General features: G+C 34.7%; 4 protein-coding genes, 1 long non-coding RNA gene and 1 pseudogene across 7 annotated transcripts; 3 read left to right on the forward strand and 3 right to left on the reverse strand.

Annotated features, from left to right (window-relative positions):
* The first annotated feature begins 329 nt into the window (after positions 1 to 329).
* On the forward strand, positions 330 to 4,859 carry LOC114413630 (glucan endo-1,3-beta-glucosidase 3-like). The gene is made up of 4 exons (XM_028378132.1): positions 330 to 618; positions 2,164 to 3,417; positions 4,258 to 4,285; positions 4,469 to 4,859. The coding sequence occupies exons 1-4, from the start codon at positions 564 to 566 to the stop codon at positions 4,614 to 4,616; spliced, it is 1,485 nt and encodes a 494-aa protein (XP_028233933.1). The 5' UTR covers positions 330 to 563; the 3' UTR covers positions 4,617 to 4,859.
* Positions 4,860 to 4,955: 96 nt separating this feature from the next.
* Positions 4,956 to 6,670, reverse strand: LOC114413631 (F-box protein SKIP28-like). The gene is made up of 2 exons (XM_028378133.1): positions 6,162 to 6,670; positions 4,956 to 5,710 (listed from the first exon to the last, which is right to left on the reverse strand). Exons 1-2 carry the CDS (start codon positions 6,501 to 6,503, stop codon positions 5,102 to 5,104), a joined length of 951 nt encoding a protein of 316 aa, XP_028233934.1. The 5' UTR covers positions 6,504 to 6,670; the 3' UTR covers positions 4,956 to 5,101.
* LOC114413632 lies at positions 5,672 to 6,655 on the forward strand. The gene is made up of 2 exons (XR_003666951.1): positions 5,672 to 5,778; positions 6,058 to 6,655. It is a non-coding gene; the product is annotated as an uncharacterized LOC114413632 (long non-coding RNA).
* An 832-nt stretch (positions 6,671 to 7,502) lies between the features above and the next one.
* LOC114413633 (dynein light chain LC6, flagellar outer arm-like) lies at positions 7,503 to 9,585 on the reverse strand. Its single transcript, XM_028378134.1, has 2 exons — positions 9,140 to 9,585; positions 7,503 to 7,901 (listed from the first exon to the last, which is right to left on the reverse strand). Exons 1-2 carry the CDS (start codon positions 9,380 to 9,382, stop codon positions 7,743 to 7,745), a joined length of 402 nt encoding a protein of 133 aa, XP_028233935.1. The 5' UTR covers positions 9,383 to 9,585; the 3' UTR covers positions 7,503 to 7,742.
* Positions 9,586 to 11,639: 2,054 nt separating this feature from the next.
* On the reverse strand, positions 11,640 to 15,907 carry LOC114413635 (argininosuccinate synthase, chloroplastic-like). Of its 2 annotated transcripts, none has more exons than XM_028378135.1 (10): positions 15,791 to 15,907; positions 15,551 to 15,603; positions 15,348 to 15,426; positions 15,057 to 15,195; positions 14,340 to 14,388; positions 13,996 to 14,178; positions 13,740 to 13,814; positions 13,480 to 13,665; positions 12,469 to 12,557; positions 11,640 to 12,360 (listed from the first exon to the last, which is right to left on the reverse strand). In XM_028378135.1, the coding sequence occupies exons 1-10, from the start codon at positions 15,873 to 15,875 to the stop codon at positions 11,808 to 11,810; spliced, it is 1,491 nt and encodes a 496-aa protein (XP_028233936.1). In that variant the 5' UTR covers positions 15,876 to 15,907; the 3' UTR covers positions 11,640 to 11,807. The 2 variants fall into 2 exon arrangements, with proteins under 2 accessions (XP_028233936.1, XP_028233937.1); XM_028378136.1 differs by having other exon boundaries at positions 11,757 to 12,360; positions 15,387 to 15,426.
* An 885-nt stretch (positions 15,908 to 16,792) lies between these two features.
* LOC114413636 lies at positions 16,793 to 20,213 on the forward strand (annotated as a pseudogene). Its single transcript, XR_003666952.1, has 9 exons — positions 16,793 to 16,954; positions 17,198 to 17,300; positions 17,658 to 17,736; positions 17,860 to 17,913; positions 17,997 to 18,088; positions 18,167 to 18,280; positions 19,282 to 19,349; positions 19,426 to 19,537; positions 19,725 to 20,213. The product of XR_003666952.1 is annotated as an NADH dehydrogenase [ubiquinone] iron-sulfur protein 8-B, mitochondrial-like (transcript).
* The last annotated feature ends 484 nt before the right edge of the window (positions 20,214 to 20,697 follow it).

Genomic DNA, 20,697 nt, shown 5'->3' on the forward strand with positions numbered 1-20,697 from the left:
TTTCTTTCATTTATACCAAATAGTTTCACTTTTCATCCTCTCTTTGTCTCTCTTTCATCTATTTTTATTCCTTAGGCACTTTCATCCATTTTCATCCTATTGTCTGTTCAACTGTTTTGTTTGACTATTGAGAGAGAAAATGAGAGAAATAAAGAAAAAAACTTTTTTTTTTTTAAGCTCAGTTTGAAAGATAAAGATTTAAATAAATTTTTTAGTTTGGCGCACGTGCATGTTTAGCCGTTGGATTGGGCACAAAGACGCCCATGATGAGGTGGCGCATTGTCCCTCACCGCCACAGCAACAAAAGACATTAAGAATGCCTCTCTCTCTCTCTCTTCCTCTGTTGTTTCTCTCTCCTCCACCTCACACACTTCCACTCTCTCAAAAGGAGCAAACTTTCATTTCATTTGCTTTTCCCTCGCACTCACTCGGAAATTTCCGATTTTTCTACCTTCTTTCATTTAATTTCCCTTCCTTGCAGTTTTCTGTTGTAGATTTTCTTTGAAATTTACAGTGTTTGCAGTGCTCCTTTTACGTTACTGCTGGACACATTCATTACTTTCATGGCTGTGCTGCTGCTTTTCTTCATGTTGCCACTTTCTATTTCTGCATCCGGGGGTAAGTTTCTGCATCCATCTATATCTTCCTTTTTTTGCTTCCACTGACTTGTTTGTGAATTCTGATTAATTTTTACCTATGTTGTGCATGTACCCCCCCCCCCCCCCCCCAATGCCTTATGGGTTTCATTCTCTTCTTTTTGGCCTTTGGTTTTGTTTTTATTCCTCATTCATCCTGCCATAATCACTTATATCTGTCTTGCACTAGATTTAAGCCTCGCTTTTGGATAGCTTCACATTGAAACTGACATTGGTCTCTCTCATGGCTTAATCTACTTTCTTTTTTATGTGCTTGTTTTCTTAATTCGATTTCATTTGCCTTACTATTTTGAAATTTGAAGAGGAGGGGTTGGGGGTAAGTAACTGGTAAGTGCCTATTTCATTTTTTCAAAAAAATCTTATTCTGAGTAAAGGGTTTTCTGTGAGAAATTCTTTTACTTTGTACTGAGTCTACGATCTGTCCTTTCCCGTCTTTGGTGGGAATAATGTTGTTGCGTCCCAGCTCATCACACAGTTGCTTTGCATTTTTGCACTTAACTGCATTTTTTTGTTGAAAAATTCATGGACTAACATACCCTTATTTGAGAAAGCCATGGATGAATATCACTAATTCGTTCATAGCTATGAATGAAACTGTCCTGAGAGTTAAACAATGAGGTCCACAATATTAAATTAGCCAGCCTGCGATCTACCGTTTATAAATAAATGCATTATCAGATTTAGCTTGAAAATCTGCATTCTAGAATAGGCAATTATGGCAACTCAGAAGAATAACTAAGAATCTTCACTTATATCACCTGAAAAAGCCTCAGGGACAGTGGGCGGTGGGGTGATTTTGACATTTGAAGACAAATACAAAAACCTGTCTTTATTTGGTTTTCTGGGTGTAACTAACGCACTACTTATATTTTTACCTCTGGAATATACTAATCATAGTAGTTAGAAAGTGATGTGGGTGATGTAGCACTGCTGCTAATTACTATAGCAGGCTATGTCTTTTTACAACACAGACAGGTGGTGTATAGATTATAAACAATAAATTTATAGAGCCAGGTTGTCAGTTAAGTGAATCATTATTCATTCTCCTTTTCTTGAACCATATGTCTCTCAAGAAGTACATACATTTCTTTGGATGTCATGTTTCATATTTAATTTGTGGGACACATGGTAACCCTACCAACCATCTGGTGTTGTCATTGATTATGATATGAAACATCCTCAATGTGTTCTGAGTTTTTTCTAGAGAAATCTAGGACCTAGGAAAGGGTATGCATGTGGTGGTAAAGAATGCTAAAACATAATTTTTACTTCTGCATCTCTGGTTAATGTTCCAATAGTGCTCTTTTTTTTGTTTCTGAAGATTTGTTTTAGATTGTGAATGTCCTCTTTTTTCTGAAAATACAGTACATTTATTTGATCTTCTTGATTTGCCTTACAACAAGGTTGAGGATTTATACCTCATTTTTCTTGTAAATAACTCAATACCACTAAGTCTCCCGTGTTAAAATGAAAGTCCTTCATTCATAGGCTCCTTTTTTTTCAACAGATGCTTTTATTGGTGTCAACATTGGTTCAGATATATCTGACATGCCCGGTCCAACAGAGATTGTTGCTCTTCTGAAGGCTCAAAGTATCCAACATGTCAGACTCTATGATGCTGACCAAGCCTTACTTCTTGCACTTGCCAACACAGGAATTCGTGTAACTGTTTCTGTTCCCAATGACCAGCTACTTGGCATTGGTCAGTCCAATGCCACTGCAGCAAACTGGGTTACTCGAAATGTCATAGCTCATGTCCCTGCTACCAACATCACTGCCATATGTGTTGGATCTGAGGTCCTAACTACCCTCCCAAATGCAGCCCCTATTCTAGTCTCTGCCATAAATTTCATTCACTCTGCTCTTGTTGCTGCTAATCTAGACCGGCAAATTAAAGTCTCTAGCCCGCACTCTTCTTCTATCATCCTTGACTCTTTCCCACCTTCCCAAGCATTTTTCAACCGTACATGGAATCCAGTCATGGTTCCCATGTTTAAATTTTTGCAATCAACAGGTTCATGTCTTATGCTCAATGTGTATCCATATTATGATTACCAGCAGTCCAATGGTGTAATCCCACTGGATTATGCTTTATTCCGCCCCCTACCTCCAAATAAGGAAGCTGTTGATTCCAACACTCTGCTGCATTATACTAATGTTTTTGATGCAGTTGTGGATGCTGCTTATTTTGCAATGTCAGATTTGAACTTTACCAATATTCCTATTATGGTGACTGAGTCAGGATGGCCCTCCAAAGGTGACTCATCTGAACCTGATGCAACTGTTGATAATGCTAACACTTACAACAGTAACTTGATCAGACATGTCCTTAACAATACGGGGACTCCTAAACATCCTGGAATTGCAGTTAGTACATTTATTTATGAGCTTTATAATGAAGACTTAAGATCAGGTCCAGTCTCAGAAAAGAACTGGGGGCTATTTTATGCTAATGGAGAACCAGTGTATACCTTACACTTGACTGGTGCTGGTATTTTATTTGCAAATGATACAACAAACCAAACCTTTTGTGTCACAAAGAGTAATGCTGACCCTAAGATGTTACAGGCAGCACTTGATTGGGCTTGTGGACCAGGGAAGGTGGATTGCTCCCCTTTGCTGCAAGGTCAACCATGTTATGAACCTGATAATGTAGTTGCACATTCTACATATGCTTTCAATGCATATTATCAGAAGATGGATAAATCACCTGGGAGTTGCGATTTCAAAGGAGTTGCCACTGTCACTACCACAGACCCAAGTATGGCAATACATACTCCCACATAAATATGAGTTGGATACAAATATCTGTGTACATTTATTTGTAAAGCCACTAGAACACCATAGCTATAGGCAATAAGAAAACATGCATGTTTCAGGCTTGCACCTTAACACAATAGGTTTGATAGAATTGCAAGTAAGATGAATTATGATGAAACTTGTTTCAGGCTTACTACACCTTTAGTCCCTCTGTATCTTCAATTCAAGAGTTTGGTCTATTCAATTTTAAACTCCTTTCAGATGTGGTTCAATCTTACCACAGACATTTTATTTGGTGACAAAGAGAGCTCACATGGCACATAATTAGCTTATGTGGCACCTTAGCCATTCAACACAATCTATGTGCCACTTCAGCACTTTGCATCTCCAAATTTATGTTAAGATAGGACCACAATTGAAAGAATTTAAGATTAATGAGACCAAAACTGTTGCGACTAAAAACAGGGGACTGCAATTTTAAAATTGAAGTAATTAGGGAAAATGATCCTGTGACGTTAAGTATGAGAATAGTGGTATTCAAATCTTGCTTATCAGTTTGTTTCAGAAGTATATTTGTTAAAATTATGGATGATTATATTAATGTATTTTGAAATGTTACATGAACACTTTTTGAATTTCATTTCCTTAGCATCCTTTTGACATAATTAATTAGTCAGTATGAAAAAATCTCTTCAAATTTTGCAGCTTTTTTCTTTCTTGTCCATTTTCTATTGGCTCAGATTTGTTATACATTAAAATAGGTCTTGCATAATGAATTTTCTATTTAAAATTACTTAGCATTTTAATATAACTGATATTTATTGTATTATAATTTTTACAGGTCATGGTTCTTGTATATTTCCTGGAAGGTATGATTTCTGGAGTCTATGTTAGTTTGCTTGTTGTCATTCCTTTCCGAATCATATGCTAGTCTTGTTCTAAGATGTCTTATTAATGTATTTTTCCAATCCTCATCTCTTTCAGTTTTCAAAGTTTTTGAAATGACTTGACATTTTTTTCTTCTTTGGTTGCATATTTATGGTGAAATACAGTCATGGTAGAAAGGGAACCAGAACAAATGGCACATCACTGGCCCCATCTAATTCCACAAGTTCGGGCTGCTTGTCACAATACCACTACAATGGTGGATTTTTCACAAGCTCGTTGATTCTAGTTCTACTTTTGTGTGCAGTTGTGTAAAACTAGGCTTATCTTCTGTTCATCTTTGGAATATAATTAATGGTGGCATTCTCTTCCGTCTTCTGGAAGATTGCGTCACAGCATATCTTATTTAGTGTTCCTCCTAGAAATTATTTGAGTTGTCCAATTGATCAAAATGTATAACGGCAATTGTATCATGAGTTGTCCATTGAATTTTGTACAAACAGACCAGAGTAATTATTTGACATCATTGCTGTAAACATAGTTTTCCCCCCTTATAAACCACAATTTATATTCTTTGAATTGGAATTATTGTCTCTGGCATCATTTTGGAATACTTTGGCATGATGGCCTTTATATGGTTACACAGCTGATGAATTTAGAGAAAAACCTTCATTTTATAATCCAGAACAATCAAACTTTAAGTACATTCATGAATGCAAATAATATAATCATTCATCATCTATAAACTTACTTGATGGCTTGATGCATGATAGTTGAAACTTATCCCAAGTTGCACGTCATTATAGAACATCAGTATACGTATATCCGTGAGAATTTTCATCACAAACTTTACAGATCAATGAAGAGTCTGAAGAAGTGCACCACCAGTTTGTGTGTTGCTTACAATATGGTTTGTTGCAGAAACTGCACTTGGGAAGCTGTAACCAACATTCAAGGCAGAAGATATCTTCACAAGCTCCCTCTTCCACTTCTCCGGATTCAATGCATCCACCACAGTTTTCGCACCTTGGAATACAAAAATTGCAACCCCTACATGGAGCTAGGGGCCATTCCCTTCTCGTGCAGTGCTCTTTGGGGCAATCATAAACCATCCTCACCTCAAAGCACCTGGGACATATCTCCAAATCAATAAGCCGCCAGCTTTCTTCCTGCTTGAATACTGAAAAGCTACATCGTTCATGATAGTAGACAGGCTGCTGCTGCTTTTGCTGCTCCTCTAGTGGTTGATTCTTTCCAAGGTTCATGATAAGCATGTCAAGATGCTCCTTCTGTATGTTGTAGATGCCGTTTATACTTAAGGTCTTTAAGCAATTGCTTCTTTGGCATAGTGTTTTCACGGCTCCTAGAACTCCTTCAGGGGTTATGCCAGTGCATGCTGGTATATGCAACTACACTCCAAACGAAACCAGAAATGAGACAACACTTCAATCGTACTATGTTGGCAACACGATCCAAGGTGCCTACTATTGTATTTTATCAAAGCCTAGTTTTTCCTCGTGTAAGTATTCAGTTTCTTGTTATTTGGAAGATCTGGACATGGTTTTCAAGATGTACACGCCACCCTTTTGTCAAGTAGCTATCCATTTTTCAACAATTTTACAAAAAAATCCCCACCAAACAGTTTGAACAAACAAGCAAGGATAGCCACACACACTTGTTATCCATTGAATTCCACATCCCTCAACACTGTCCTCATTGATAAAACAACTATAACTAACCTCATAATTGTGTTCAGGTAAAGGAGGAAACCAGGGCTACTAATTTTGCTTAGTTAAAGAAAAGTGTTGAATCAGAAGAGCAAAAGAGAAAAATCTAAAATATGTATGGGATTGGTTTTACCTTGTTAATGAGAGGATTTTGTTGAACGACCCTTTGGAGGCCGTGGTCGGTAACGTGCATGCAGTTGATGAGAGCGAGAGTTTTGAGCCTACCATTGGCCTTTGAGGTGATTTTGATTAGAATCTCATCGTTGAGTCGCCAACTGAGGGGCCTTTGAACAATAACATTCAACCATAGTAATATGTCATTGTTCACTGCATCCCTTAGTGATGTGCAGACTTGAGACATGACCACAACCTCGTACACAGGAAGATATGACAAGACAAGAAACAAAGCCTCGTGAGGAGCCTTTGCTTCACTTGCTTCCTGCTCAACCTCAACCGCCTTGGAGGACTCTTCCATATGAAATCAAGACTTGATACTTACGTGGATATGTCAGGCGATTATATGAGTTGGCGAGGGAGGAACACACAATGTCATACGTTAGCTATATGTGGTTGAAGGTATGCCAGCAACGCATGAGAAATGTTCACTTTTCCCTTTAATCCCACTCATACCCCTCTTGTACAGTCGTTTGCCTTGGAGTTGGACTCTAGGTTATTTCTTTTAGAAAAAGAAATATTTTTTTTTGGAAGGATGGAGTATTTATTGATTTTGTCATGAATCTAAGACTTTGTTTAAAAAAACTAAGTCTAATACTACTTGTATTAATTATTTATTGGTATGGAGATTTAATTATTGATAAAAATGTAAATATAATTAAAATACATTTCCACTCCTAATTTTCTTTTTAAACTATCAATCAATTATGAAATAAAATATCATGTCATTGAAAATCATTAACTTTTATCATAGTTAAATTTTTTTATCTAGATGCTTTTTAATTGGTTTAGTACATTTTTTTATAATAATAATGTATTAAAATTAAACTTTAAAAACATTAAGGTAAACAAATTTATAGTTTTAATATATATATATATATATATATATATATATATATATATATATATATATATATATTACAGTCTACTGATGATATCTTAATGCGTGCTTGATTTTGCGTTTGATAAGCTTTAAAGACTTGAAGCGTGAGTTTAGAGGTGTACGAAACAACAAACAATCTCGCGAAGATATGCATCGTTAGCAGTAAGAAGCTGTCTCACTAACATATTTTATTTTTTTCTCTATATCTCACTTCTTATCACCTTATGTCACCTATTATCTCTATAATTTTTTTTCTCCTTTTTGGTCTCTCACTAGTAGGTGTTGATTAGCATGTTGAATGTTCAAACATATTTTTCCTGAGAAAAATTCCTACACTTGGAAATAATAGAAATCTATTACATTGAAACAGGTTTCAGATAGATAATGGATTTGCGTACGGTACCAATGAGTCAAGTGTCAATTTGAGAGTGAAAACTCTAAAATTATCTATTTCTGAGCTGAAGAAAGAGTATCTTTTGCTTGTCATAACAAATTACACACTCAAATACTCTCCCACTCGAAACTGAAGTGCATCAAATACTTCAGAGTACAAATGTCTTTAAATCTTACAATTTGTAATTTCACACATCAGTTGGTTTGAAATATTAAATTATTTTAAGTTCTCAAGGAGATGTGCATATAACTCAATTGTGGAAGCTATGAATGGTCTAATGGTTCAACAGCTGTCTTGAAGAGAAGGACATAAACCTTGTCAATGGAAAAATACACGAAACCACCAAGGGAATGAGTAACATAGGAGCCAAAACTAGTACCCACAATGCAGTGCCAAGCTGGACCATAAGAAGAATCAAATTCCTGTAAAACCAGAATGTTTTTGTTATGAACCACTCAAGCAGGGGTCAAATAAAGTCAGAAACAGGTAAATGAACAACAAAGTGACTTTCAATTTAGAAATGAGCAGTGTCTGTAAGTAAATAGCCAATGTTGGTGTTATATAGATTCATCTAATCTCCCACGCTCTCTCACATCCACTGTGTTACTTCTTACTCGGATTGTCACATCCTAGTAGTATTAGCAACACACTTTCTAACATGTTGCTTCTAACACATTCTCTATTATACTAATCATGAGTGAAATTCATTAAACAAGGAGACTCACAATTTTTTTTATAATTTTTAATCAATAATAAATAATGTGTTCAAAAGGGTATGTAATAGAGTGTGTTTAATGATCGTTTACTATCCCCGAGCCCCCATCAATGAAATGAGGGACCATCTATCGTTTTTGACATCACAAATAACCTATGTAGCAAGCCACCTAAATTCATTAAATCATAACCAACAAATCTATAGCCATGCTTATCAGGCTTTTTTCATACTCAAAGTTACATACTTGAAATTCTTCACAGTTCACATAAAAAATATAATTTAATCATAATTGGACCGCAGAGGTACCATACACACTTCAGGATACTCATACTTTCCATTTATTGAAACTTCAAGTCTTCTCCAATAAAATTGGTGAAGCCTCAAAAAGGCAACTGCTGATTCTGCTCAATATCATCTCTTGCGCATCTGTACACTCAAAGAAAAACCAACAAAACGTGCCATTTTCAATCTCTTGTAATCCAAGCTACGTTTGTATACTGTAGGATAGCTACAGAGCTCATGTAGCACGCAAGATCAAACCATTCTTTACCAAATCAATTGACACAAATAAGATAAAAAAAGAAAAACAAAAAACAAAAACAGATCAAATGCATCTGACAGTAATATCAACACCCCAAATCAATTAGACACATTCCATAAACCATTGATTATGCCAACTAGATTTTTAAAATTTCAAACAAAAAAGGACTTAGTGATCAAGATAAAAAAACCAACATAAAACAGTAGATAGAGGAAGAAGAATAGCCATAAGTGAGCTAAGATAACTGTTTGTCACATCAGACCAATTTTCATAATTTCGAAACCTTCCTAATTAGCCATCAAGATTTCATACTATGTATGCGGCAAAGATCAGAACCCAGAAACAGATCTTGTAAAGAAGTCAAGATACTTAGGCACACAAACAATCGAAACAAAAAAGGTAACCTTCTTAAGTGTGAGGGCCAGGCGTTTACTATCAAGCTTCTTTGGTGGCATAGAATCCAGGAGATCACGTGCACAACGAAAGGCACGGCTCTGAAGAGGGAGAGGCATGTCACAAGCTCTGACACGAACGTTGTTGTGTTGTAGGTGATCATGCTGCTCTTGTTGCTCTATGGTTTTCTTCTTCTGTATCAAGCTTTTGAGAAACTTGCTTCTTCTTTCTAGCTCCTCCTCTGCACCCTCCATCTTCCCAACTCACCCTCTCATCACTCACACATCAAACCCTTTTTCTTCTCTTGCACTCTTGCTTTCTCAGATAAAGCAGTGCACTCTATTGTCTTCTGGAGGGGCCCCAAAGAGAGTAAAGGAGCAAAGAGAAAGTAGAAGAGAATAAGTATGGGAAGATTAAGACAGAAACATAAATTTAGTGGGTATGGTATTGGTTTTTGAGTTGCGGTGTTTCTTTTAATGCATGCATTTGTTGTTGCCTTTGTTGCTTGTAGACGAGGTCGTTGGTTAAGGCGTATAGATAGTTTGCAAATTTGTAGTATATCAATATGAAAACTTTGATATGCTGAAAATTACTCTTAATAAAGAGGTTTCAGAATATATCAATGAAGAGTAATCAGAAATTTAATTTATCCTAACACATAATCAAATTTAAAAAGAAAGTGTTATATTATAGGTTTCAGAATATTTTACATGTATTTAGCCCAGAGGGGGTGTGGTTTTCTTTTTATATTTTCTTGGAAGGTGTTATCTTAGTTTGTCCTACATATTAGTATATACAGTTGCTTTACTTTGTAACTGTAATTTTTGAAGTAAAAGACATTGTGGAATCAGGAATGATACTCGTTGCCGCTACTTTATACAGTCATGCAAAATCAATCATTTTCACTTTTGCTTTTTTCTTCTTTTTTTTTTCCCCTCCCTTTAACTAGCAATATATAATTTCACTTTCCTTTGCTTAGCATTGACAAAACCTGTTAAGAGGGAACATGTCTACCACTCTTGTCGTGGATTTGGTCAAAGTAGAAGTTTCTTGTGGCTACAAACAGTATCTATTATATATTTTTTCTCCTAAAAAAAGTCACAGAAAACTTGGTTTCTCGCAGCTAAAGTGTGATTCTGCAAGCTCGAGGAAGTTAATAAACACAAAATTTATCACAAATACCCAAAAAAAATTACTAATACACTTCCAATATATAAAAAATTTATATAATCATTCAATCACTATCAAATCAAATCACAATATATTATCCGATAAATTTTTTTACTTTTAAAAAATTATCTTAAAATAATTCAAATGATAATTTAAGATATAATATAAAATTATTTTAAACTATCAACATATAGAGATTAAACTTTAATTTTATTACTTATCAATTTTTCGTATGGAGAATAATTCAAGGGTATAAAAATGTTAACTAGACATCATTTATACCTTATACTCATTTTTTATGTGACAAAGTCATTATAAATGCAGAGAAAACAAAAATAGGTCCTACTATTGATATTCAAATGATATAAAATCAGGGCTGGAAAATTAAGCCCAGAGAATTTATCAAGACAGAATTTTGCGATCAAAGAGAATAGTAAATGCAGAGTCCACTAAAGGCAACTTTTGACTGTGGTAAAGAAATAGAGTTACTACAGGCATGGAGTTTTATGAAATTAATTGAAACATGTCCAAAATTCCCCAAAAATTAGCTTTTTTTATGATTACATCAGAAATAATCCAGTAAAAGGGAGGTTATGTAAAGCAGGTTCAATGGATAATGAAGATGAAATAGTCATCGGATGGTTAGGACATCCTGCCTTTAGAGATAAAGAGAGGCATGAACATTTTGTACATCATATGACTACTTTTTCTTAAAAAACATTTCTGGTTATTTTGGTAATCAGTATCCGTAAAACTGAAAAGACATAATATGAAGACTACTTAAAGGTTATAGTTCAGACAAACAGTTTTGATGATGACCAAAAATATGCTTAACTACGATCAGTTTCAATGAAAGACATCGGTAATCATCAAATTCCCAATGTCTTTAACGAAGTAAAGGGACGATCAGGCAGGTTTAATCTGTAAGCTTCACTGCGTCAGTATTCCATCTTAAGTGCGTTGTAAGGTGGGCATCCATTAGTTTAAGTTTTTAAGTATTTTCACATTTGTTCAAGATTTCAAGGGAAAAACATTGTCACTATATTGTTTTTTTAAGCCGTTCCTGATCATTTTATTCATCATTGCTCAATGAGACCAAAAAGGGGCAACGGCCAAGGGGCATAAGGAAATTATCAGCGATAAAGGCGTTCAGATCTCATGTTCTCTGCAATTTCAGTTTCCCATCGGTCTCCATTTTCAAGAACATTTAAGTAGAAACCATTTTGCTATTACTTTGTACAATTTGTTATGCCAAACAGCAAGAGGCATCCGATCATATGTTTGTACTTCTATCCTACTACTGTTGCTACTAATAACAATAATATTCAGGAAAAAGAAAGATTCTTTTAATATCTGATATGAATTCAAGATGAATATTAAATATTATTCATTTTATTAGGATTCCAGGGATCTACTAACAATCCACAGTACACTCCAGCTTCAATCCAACTTTTTTCTAAACAAGCAAATGACAATGAAATCAAGGACATTTTGAAATGAAATTAACACTTAGATGCCCTGCTCAAGCATTGCTCGGACCCTCATTGGAAGACCATAAAGCCGGATGAACCCAGCAGCATCAGCTTGATCATATATCTGCCCACTCTCAAATGATGAAATGTCTTGCCTATACAGGCTAAAGGGACTCTTTCGACTGGTTACAGTAACAGAACCTTTGTACAATTTCAAAGTCACAGAACCTGTTGTTGTCTCTGTGATCTTCTGCATAAAGGCATCCATTGACTCCCGAAGTGGATCAAACCATCTGCCAGCATATACTAACTCTGCATATTTAAGGGCTAATGAATCTTTGACTTGTATTGTTTCTCGATCAAGTGTCAAAAACTCCAGCTCGCGTGCTGCAGCAAACAGGATGGTTCCACCTGGAGTTTCATAAACTCCACGGCTCTTCATACCTACAAGCCGATTCTCAACCATGTCGATCCGGCCAATTCCATGCCTTCCACCAATCTCATTGAGCTCAGTAAGTAAAGTTGCTGGCGAAAGCCTCTTCCCATTGACTGAAACAGGAAGGCCAGACTCTATCTCAATTTCCACATATCTGCAATGCATAATGCGCTCTTTCAAAAATGTAAAGAATAACATGTTCAAAAGTATTACAGAAATGTGGACGCTATATGTAAAGTGAAATCACAAGAAACATGCTTACTCTGCTTCATCAGGAGCATCCTCAGCGTCTACAGACATCATGTACATGTCCTTTTTAGGCTCATTAGCTGGGTCTTCCAAAATATCACCCTTCAGTGTCAAAGATTGCATATATCAGAAAATAGCAACATGTCATTTCCAAAATAGTTTTTGGAGCTACAGTGCATAAAGCATAACCTAGATCAAAATAATGTGTAGCAAGTGCTTGCAATACAGCATAGAAATGATGCTTTGTATTCAATTTGACGATTCACATGTTCTAAGGGACTTCAAAGATTATTGGATTCCTTGAAAATTTAGATGATGGAACTCTAAATTATTGAGGGACAAAGTTGATTGTTAAAATCTTCTGTGGACTAAAAAGTGATGGTGCATGTATTCTGGAAGACAAAATGAGGGTCTATATAAGAGAAAAGGTACATGGAAAATGCACTCGTAAATAGTCACTGAATGCAATAGCCCTGGAATGAATATGCTTGTGGGAGCACTTACATACAATAAGTTGAGTTGAATGGTGAGCCATGGACTATTTCATAGTCTAAAACAAATAGGAAATGAATAGAGTCTTGATTTCAGATGCCAACATGACACACTTCAGCTATCAACATATAGGCAGTGTTTAGTATACATGTTAGATATTGCTTGGTAAACATGTTAAAACAGGGTGGAAGATTCAGCTATGTTTGGTGCATTTCCATTTTCCAAAATAGAACATAATAGGGCATGAGGTTGAAAAATGGTGCATCTTGATTCCACTAAAAAGGGTAGAACAAAGAACAGAAAAGGACATTTTATTCCATTCTATCCATACAACAAACACTATCATAGTAAACCACTCCTCCAAAGTTGGATCTTCTCATGTTACATGACTATCATGGTAAGAAATAGTCTTTGTTCTCTATCACTCCTCCTAATGGTCATGTAATGTAACATAAGAAAATCCAAATCCATTAGACATAGCTTACTTCAACACTATAACTAGAGCTACATTGAATATAACTGCAAAGCATACCTCATGGCTTAGGTGCCAAAGATTCCTATCCCTGCTATAAATGGATTTCTTTGTCACAGGAACAGGTATATTATGCTTTTTAGCATACTCGATAGCATCTTCTCTACCTGTAATATCCCACTCCCTCCATGGAGCCACAACATTTAGCTTGGGGTTCAGAGCAAAGAAAGTAAGCTCAAATCGAACCTAAAAGTTTATATAGAAAGTGTTAGCATAATAAATGACATGATTAGTGTTGTGAACCTAATAGTAACGCATGCCTGATCATTTCCTTTCCCTGTACACCCATGAGAGACAGCATCAGCTCCAACTTCTTTGGCAACATCAACCATCGCCTATCAGTCAATAGATAACAATCAATCTATGTTTATAGAAGGGGGAATAAAGATAAGTACATGCCACTATCATTGTCATTATGATTCTTCTATATAAAAAGGGTGAACACTGCACTAAGAGCTAACAGAAGAAATGGCTTTACCAAAGAAGATGAATATATTAAACTTCAAGCATGAGTACCTTTGCAATTACAGGGCGGGCCATTGATGTCCCAAGCAAATACTTCCTCTCATACACTGCACCAGCACGCAGGCAAGGAAATATGTACTCTCTAACAAATTCCTCCTTCAAGTCCTTTACCACTAATTGACAAGCCCCACTGGCTTTGGCTTTTGCTTCTAAACCATCCAATTCTTTTATGCCCTACAAGATTTAGTTTTCTTATGACATGAGGCATTTAAACAAGAGATTGGATAAAGGAATTCCCCTCGTCAGAAGTTTAAAATCTTAAAACACTTTTTCCAATAAACAATTTACACAACAATATTGATTACAGAAAATGAATTCTAAAACTCAAAACATACTTGGCCAACATCAGCAGTGAAGCAAACAACTTCACAACCATAATTCTCTCTGAAACACCAAAATCACCAGATAAAATATTATAATAAGAATACAGTTATACAATAACATGTAAAATTGACAGGAATATCCACAGCTCAATATCCCAAGTCACATGTATAATAAGAATCACCAATTTTTGCTTCCATGCTTTACTACAAAACTACAACATTTTTTAGTTTAAAACCCATCAGATTATCTATACAATCTCAAAAATGGTATCTGATCTCTATTTACACATTCTAATAAAAACTTAAAACATTATTTTCAAAAGAGAATTCAGTAATTCAAAAAAAAAAAAAGAAAAATCATCTCTAACCCCCTTGTTTGTCATGGTGGATGGAAATAATTTTGGGTGTTTGAAGGAGGAGAAAAAGGTGCAAATAATTTTAAAAATGACGGGACCTAGTGTACTATTTCTCACTTATTTCCACTTATTTTTCTATCTCTTTCTTCGTCTCTTCTTTATTTCTCTTCAACAAAACACATTTAATTTCAACTTTATTTTCACCTATTTTCACTCATCCTTGTTATTTTCATTCACTCTATTTCTCTCCTCTCTACCAAACAGACCCAAAGTCCCAGAGATTTTTCGTTCAGATTTCAGAATCCAATATTCCAAACTTACGGTGGATGTCTGATAAAAAAATGGAAAAAAAGGGGGGCGGCAACATCTGTACCTCAGCCATGGAACAATGACTGATGTGTCTAAGCCACCACTATAAGCCAGCACCACCTTATTCAATTTTCCACGTAGGCCACCACCCTTCGTGGTTTCAGAAACTACCTCTGTATCAATGCGTGCAGCTGCTTTAATAACTGCATGTCAAGGGATTTTTAATATCATGACAGACACTAAACTTAAATTGAATATATGAAGAAGTGAACACAAGGTGCCTTAAATGACATCATGTGTTTCAACACAAACTAGCCATATTCTAAGAAGCTTATTTGTCTATTGGTGTTATGACCTCCAGTGAACTGCTGAAGTTGAGACAAAACAATCTCACCTTGAAGTTTATTGGCACCAACGCTTGTTTTTAGCCCCAGCTACATACACCATAGAAATCCAAATTACCAAAATAAGACCAACATAAAACCCACCAAAACACAAAGATACCAACAAAAAAAAAATGTTTTTGTAATGATTAAAGTTTAAGCTTTTAAAGTTCACCTCTTTGAGTGACAAAGGCTTTGCCTTGGAGAATTGATGGCGCAGAAGGTGCCCTGAAATAGAGATAAAAAGGAGGAAGTGTTAAGCATACATAGTGTGCTTAAAATGTGAATGAAGGGAGAATTGCTCTAATCAAGGTTTCAATTTTTACAATAGTTTAAGATACGACATTTTTTTTACAATAGAGTGATGTAGAAGTTGGAATTCGAAAAAAGAAACAAATTTACAAAAAAGGGGCACCTGTTGTTATTGATGCATGATGAAAGGAAGGAGCAATGGCAAGGAACGAACACGCAGACGCAGGAGATGCTTTCAACTGAGTCATTGTTACTCTCTGTTTGAAATCAAAGTGTTAACGGCGTCAGGAAAGAAGGGTTTTAACTCAGTCATTGTCATTATATTTTTTTAATTTTTACTATAATAATTACAAGTATAATTAATTAATGAAATTATTTAAATTTTTTCGACTATCCATAAATACCTTATTCACTCCTCTCTTAAATAGAAGAAAAAAACAACTTATATTAATTAAAATTTTAGTTAACATTATTTTGGATTAATTATATTTTTAATTGTTGAGTTTTTCTTAATTTTCACTTTTAGTCCATAAAAAGATTTATTTATATTTTTTACTCTCAAATTTTAATTTTAATAAATTTTATTCTCAACAAATTAATTTTCTATATTTTATTCTTAATTTAAAAAAAATATATGAATTTTATTCTATGTCATTTATCTATTAATTAATACAGAGTGAAATTAATCAAAAAAAAACTTTAAGAGTAAAATTTGCTAAAAAAACGTTGAATGCAAAGTTTATAAAAAAAATTAAGGGTAAAAATATAATTATAGTAAGAGTAAAATAGAAAAAGATAAAATTTGTGAAATTCTTTAAAATTGAGAGAAAAATTAGCTAAATTAATTTGTTGAAATAAAGTTAGTTAAAGAATAAAAAATTAGAGTAAAAAGTACACTTAAACTATAAAAGAAACCTCTCGATCTTGAGGCACTACACGAGAAAAAATATGACCAAAACTATCCAAGGGAGAAGAAGGAAAAGATGAAGAAGGATAGAAGAAAAATAATATTAATTATATTGACTTTAAACTGATGAGATAATTGTTTTGAATCATTTAAAAATAAATAAAAGAGTAATGCATTTTTAAAAGATAAAGAAAAATAAAATAAATAATAATATTACTGTTGAGAAATACTACTATAATTATTTTTTTTATGCTTATTACCGCGTGGATTCATTTGACGGTTCACCGAACGAACGAACATACATCTGCAAATTCCTCCTAACTCCTAAGATTCGGCGAGTTGTTTTGTTCCACTTGAGAGTGAGGAATGAAGAAGCTGATCTTGCATTCGCATCTCTCACTGCTTCTCATTTATTGTCAGGTATCCATTCTCTCACAATTTTCCATGCTTTATTGTGTCACACTTCCTGATACATAGATATATAGATAGATAGGGTTTGATTCTTTTGATGCCCTTTTTTCCTTCTCGAAAACTTATATGAGCGTGGGCCAATTGAGCTACTTCGCAGATTGGCAACGTGCTGCAAAGATTAAAACTCATCTTGATGAAAAATCAAGCTGTTTGTCGTTTTGTTGTTTAATAGCCTAATGTTTTCATTTTCAGGTTTTAGGTTCCACAACAATAGCTTCTCTTTCCATCTGTCTTTGCACAAATGGCTGCAATCTTAGCTCGGAAATCACTTCTTGCTCTTCGAACACTCCAACTGGTAAGATTAATCTCGTTTCGTTTATCTGTTATTTGCCGAGAAGTGTTGGGAAAAAAAAAGGAGAAGAAGCTTATACTTAGATGTTGATGGAATTTAGAACACAGAATGTTATTTGAATGCCTATATTTGTTCCCCTCTCTTCCCCCAATTTCTTTTCTTTGATTCCTAGATGTGAACTAAATTTGTTTCCCTCTTTTTGGCTATATAGCCTCTTTAAGTATTCTGATTTTGACTGATTATGTGATGCTCTTAATAATTTTCCAGATATAAAAGCTTGTTGTCAATACAAGCATCATTTTTGTTGTAGGATGTCAATTGTTTAACTTAAAACTATCCCTCATTGTTCTGCTTGTTTAGGCTGTAAGTGGTCAAGGGCTACACAACTTCCAAAACTATGGCCTGCCATTAAGTGCACAGTCCTACTCTACCAAAAAAGGTCTGTCATTTCTCTTTCCAGCTTTGAGATATCTACTGGATCACCATTTGCTTTTCACATGCATGTGTTTCCTGTGTATGCCCCCTTGATTTGTATCATAATTTTGTGATGCACAAACTGCAGAGGATGAAGAAAGGGAGCAACTTGCAAAGGAAATTTCAAAGGATTGGAGTTCTGGTATTTAGTTTTCATGTTCAGTTTGATTTTTGTTTTTTTTTTCCTATAATGTAACTAATCATTGCTAATGCTTTGGATGACAGTTTTTGAGCGTAGCATCAACACATTTTTTCTCACTGAAATGGTTGGAGGTTTAATGCTGACACTGAAATACTTCTTTGAAACAAAAGTTACAGTAAGTATCTTCTAAAACTTGTTGCTGGTCAAGTTTGTTATAGCTTCTTCTAGTTAAATGCATGACTTTTTAATGCAGATTAACTATCCTTTTGAGAAAGGCCCTTTGAGCCCTCGTTTCCGCGGTGAACATGCACTCCGACGATATCCAACAGGGGAGGAACGTTGCATTGCTTGCAAACTCTGTGAAGCTGTAACTCTTTGATTGTTTATCGATAGTTTTGGTTTAACAATCGTTTAGAGTATGCATTCTACCCAGCATATGACTGTATGACAGTAGTTTCCTGTTGCTTTCATAAACTGGACTGTTACTAAGCTTGCCTACTTTTGGACTCTATTTTGTATTTACAATTGTATGTATATGTTACTGGGTGTGGCTTGTTGTTTGCTAATATAGAAACAAATATACAGCTTCTTTTGAATTTAAACAAGACATGGCAAAAAGTGCAAGGCATAAAGTCTTGGTAGGTTTATGAATCTGGGCCACATCATTAGTTGAACTAGGTGAAGGTATGTGCTTGCAAACCCTCTGGTCCTTGGAGGCTGTAATAGGTATATTTTAATGTGGGACCCACAAAGATTGGTAATTTCTAATAATTTTTAGTCAATCATAGAGAGAGTGTTGCTAACGTTCCTCATTTTCCTATACACCAATAAATAGAAATTTTACTTCAAAATCTTTTTTTTATAACTGGTACAGTAGTACTGCTGCAGGATTATCCCTGTAATGTAGGACAAACATATTAAGCTAGTAGAGAGTAAGGATAGAATTACAGGTACATATTAATTTATAGGAGGACTAAGGAGAATGTCTGGATTTTCAGTCTCAAAACATATGTTTTAAGCCCAAAGCATCCAGTAGTCCCTAAACAGTGAAATCCTCCAGTTAACATAAAAAGGTACTACTTGATAGGCAAGTGATTATGATTTTAAACTAAAACTCTCGTTTGCCAGAAATCTGAAAGTATCATCTAACCCCAGATAACTGAGCTATAATCTATTAATGAATACCCCGTAATAATTAGTAATTACAACAAATGATCAATCCATTATATATTTCCATTGTCCTAATTTCCTTTTCCATGTTTAGTTTCCCCCTTTTCATACTTTCCCTGTTTCTCACCCTCCTACCAATTGAGTCAGCAGCTGTATCATATTATTTTTTTTTTCTAAAGTAATATTTTTTTTTATCAGATATGTCCTGCTCAAGCGATTACAATTGAGGCTGAGGAATGAGAAGACGGCAGCCGCAGGACAACTCGGTGAATTACCTTCCTTGTGTACCTCCCCTTCTCCTGCCCCTATCCCATTCTTACTGTTATTTGTTAAATCTTTCAGGTATGATATTGACATGACCAAGTGCATCTATTGTGGATTTTGTCAAGAGGCATGCCCTGTTGATGCCATTGTTGAAGGGCCAAACTTTGAATTTGCTACAGAGACTCATGAGGTTCATTTTCATTTCCTTCATATTGAATTGTATAAACGATTTGTTAGTGCATGCTAGTAATTGTTTCTCTTTTTTTTTCTTTGTTGTTAATTATATGTTTAAGTTCTTTTGTTAATGAATGTCAGTAATGGTTTATTTTGTTTATTTATTTATTTCTAGTTAATACGCAATATGTTTGCTGTTGCAGGAGCTTCTATATGACAAAGAGAAGCTGCTTGAAAATGGGGACCGATGGGAAACTGAAATTGCAGAGAACCTGATATCTGAAAGCCTTTATCGCTGATAATTTCCGCGTGCTCCTTGGCTGTTGCTTTTTTGGATCTAATTGAGTAATGACGAATAAAATGATCAGTAAATGGTTTTAAAATAACTGCATGGATTTATGGTTGTTACATCATTTTTATTTTTTTTTCCCCCATCTTTTGCATTGCTGGTAAGAAAACTATAGTGGCGAGCTTTTCTTCTTGATCGTCCTTTTAGTTCATTGAAGACATTGAGGATTCGATGATTACCAGCATGTATCTATCCGATAAAAGGGAGAATGGTGCATTCTGCAATTAGGCGTGTGTACGACTAAATTAGATCAGCTTGGTAATTCGTAATAAGGTATGAGTATGTCTTAATACTAATGCCCTTTTGTTTAATCAGAAATTTTGAACAACTCTTTTTATTTCAACCTTCCTTTGAGCCTTATCTTGGATCAATATTTAAGATTTCATATATCAAAACTTACTAGAGACCAGAGTGATCCTTTCATCGTGAGAGCGTTTATTCTCCTCTAAAACTCAGATATTAAACATATCCTTACTTATAAAAAAGTACAATCACATTCGGTTGTGCAGTATACTAAGGAGATCATCATTGGCAATCTTAATATCTTATACATTATTTTTTTAAAAATTGAAATATTCACTATTACTAAAAATTGAAGTTTAACATTACGAATAAGGTAAATAATAGTGGCAAACCTTCACTGAAAGATGAAAAACACTTTATTGGGTGGATGATTAAAATATGATACGTTTTATTGTAAGATGATTGTTAATTAAATTTTCATCATTGATTTTTTATGTTACAAAACCTTTAATATGATTCTATTATATTAATGCAAAGTTTTAATTAAATTATTTTATTTTTGTAGTGTACAATAACGATAATGA

This window comes from Glycine soja, chromosome 5, assembly GCF_004193775.1.
Source record: "Glycine soja cultivar W05 chromosome 5, ASM419377v2, whole genome shotgun sequence".
NCBI lineage: Eukaryota > Viridiplantae > Streptophyta > Magnoliopsida > Fabales > Fabaceae > Glycine > Glycine soja.

Excerpts from the sequence above, each read along its gene's own strand:
- LOC114413630 (XM_028378132.1), top strand. The coding sequence starts at position 564 with ATGGCTGTGCTGCTGCTTTTCTTCATGTTGCCACTTTCTATTTCTGCA. Across the intron at positions 619-2,163 it reads TTCTATTTCTGCATCCGGGG|ATGCTTTTATTGGTGTCAAC; the intron begins GTAAGTTTCTGC and ends TTTTTTCAACAG. Across the intron at positions 4,286-4,468 it reads TCTTGTATATTTCCTGGAAG|TCATGGTAGAAAGGGAACCA; the intron begins GTATGATTTCTG and ends GGTGAAATACAG.
- LOC114413633 (XM_028378134.1), bottom strand. The coding sequence starts at position 9,382 with ATGGAGGGTGCAGAGGAGGAGCTAGAAAGAAGAAGCAAGTTTCTCAAA. Across the intron at positions 7,902-9,139 it reads TGGCCCTCACACTTAAGAAG|GAATTTGATTCTTCTTATGG; the intron begins GTTACCTTTTTT and ends CTGGTTTTACAG.
- LOC114413635 (XM_028378135.1), bottom strand. The coding sequence starts at position 15,875 with ATGACTCAGTTGAAAGCATCTCCTGCGTCTGCGTGTTCGTTCCTTGCC. Across the intron at positions 15,196-15,347 it reads ACTTCAGCAGTTCACTGGAG|TTATTAAAGCAGCTGCACGC; the intron begins GTCATAACACCA and ends CTTGACATGCAG. Across the intron at positions 14,179-14,339 it reads TCACTGCTGATGTTGGCCAA|GGCATAAAAGAATTGGATGG; the intron begins GTATGTTTTGAG and ends TAAATCTTGTAG.
- LOC114413631 (XM_028378133.1), bottom strand. The coding sequence starts at position 6,503 with ATGGAAGAGTCCTCCAAGGCGGTTGAGGTTGAGCAGGAAGCAAGTGAA. Across the intron at positions 5,711-6,161 it reads AAAATCCTCTCATTAACAAG|TTGCATATACCAGCATGCAC; the intron begins GTAAAACCAATC and ends TTTGGAGTGTAG.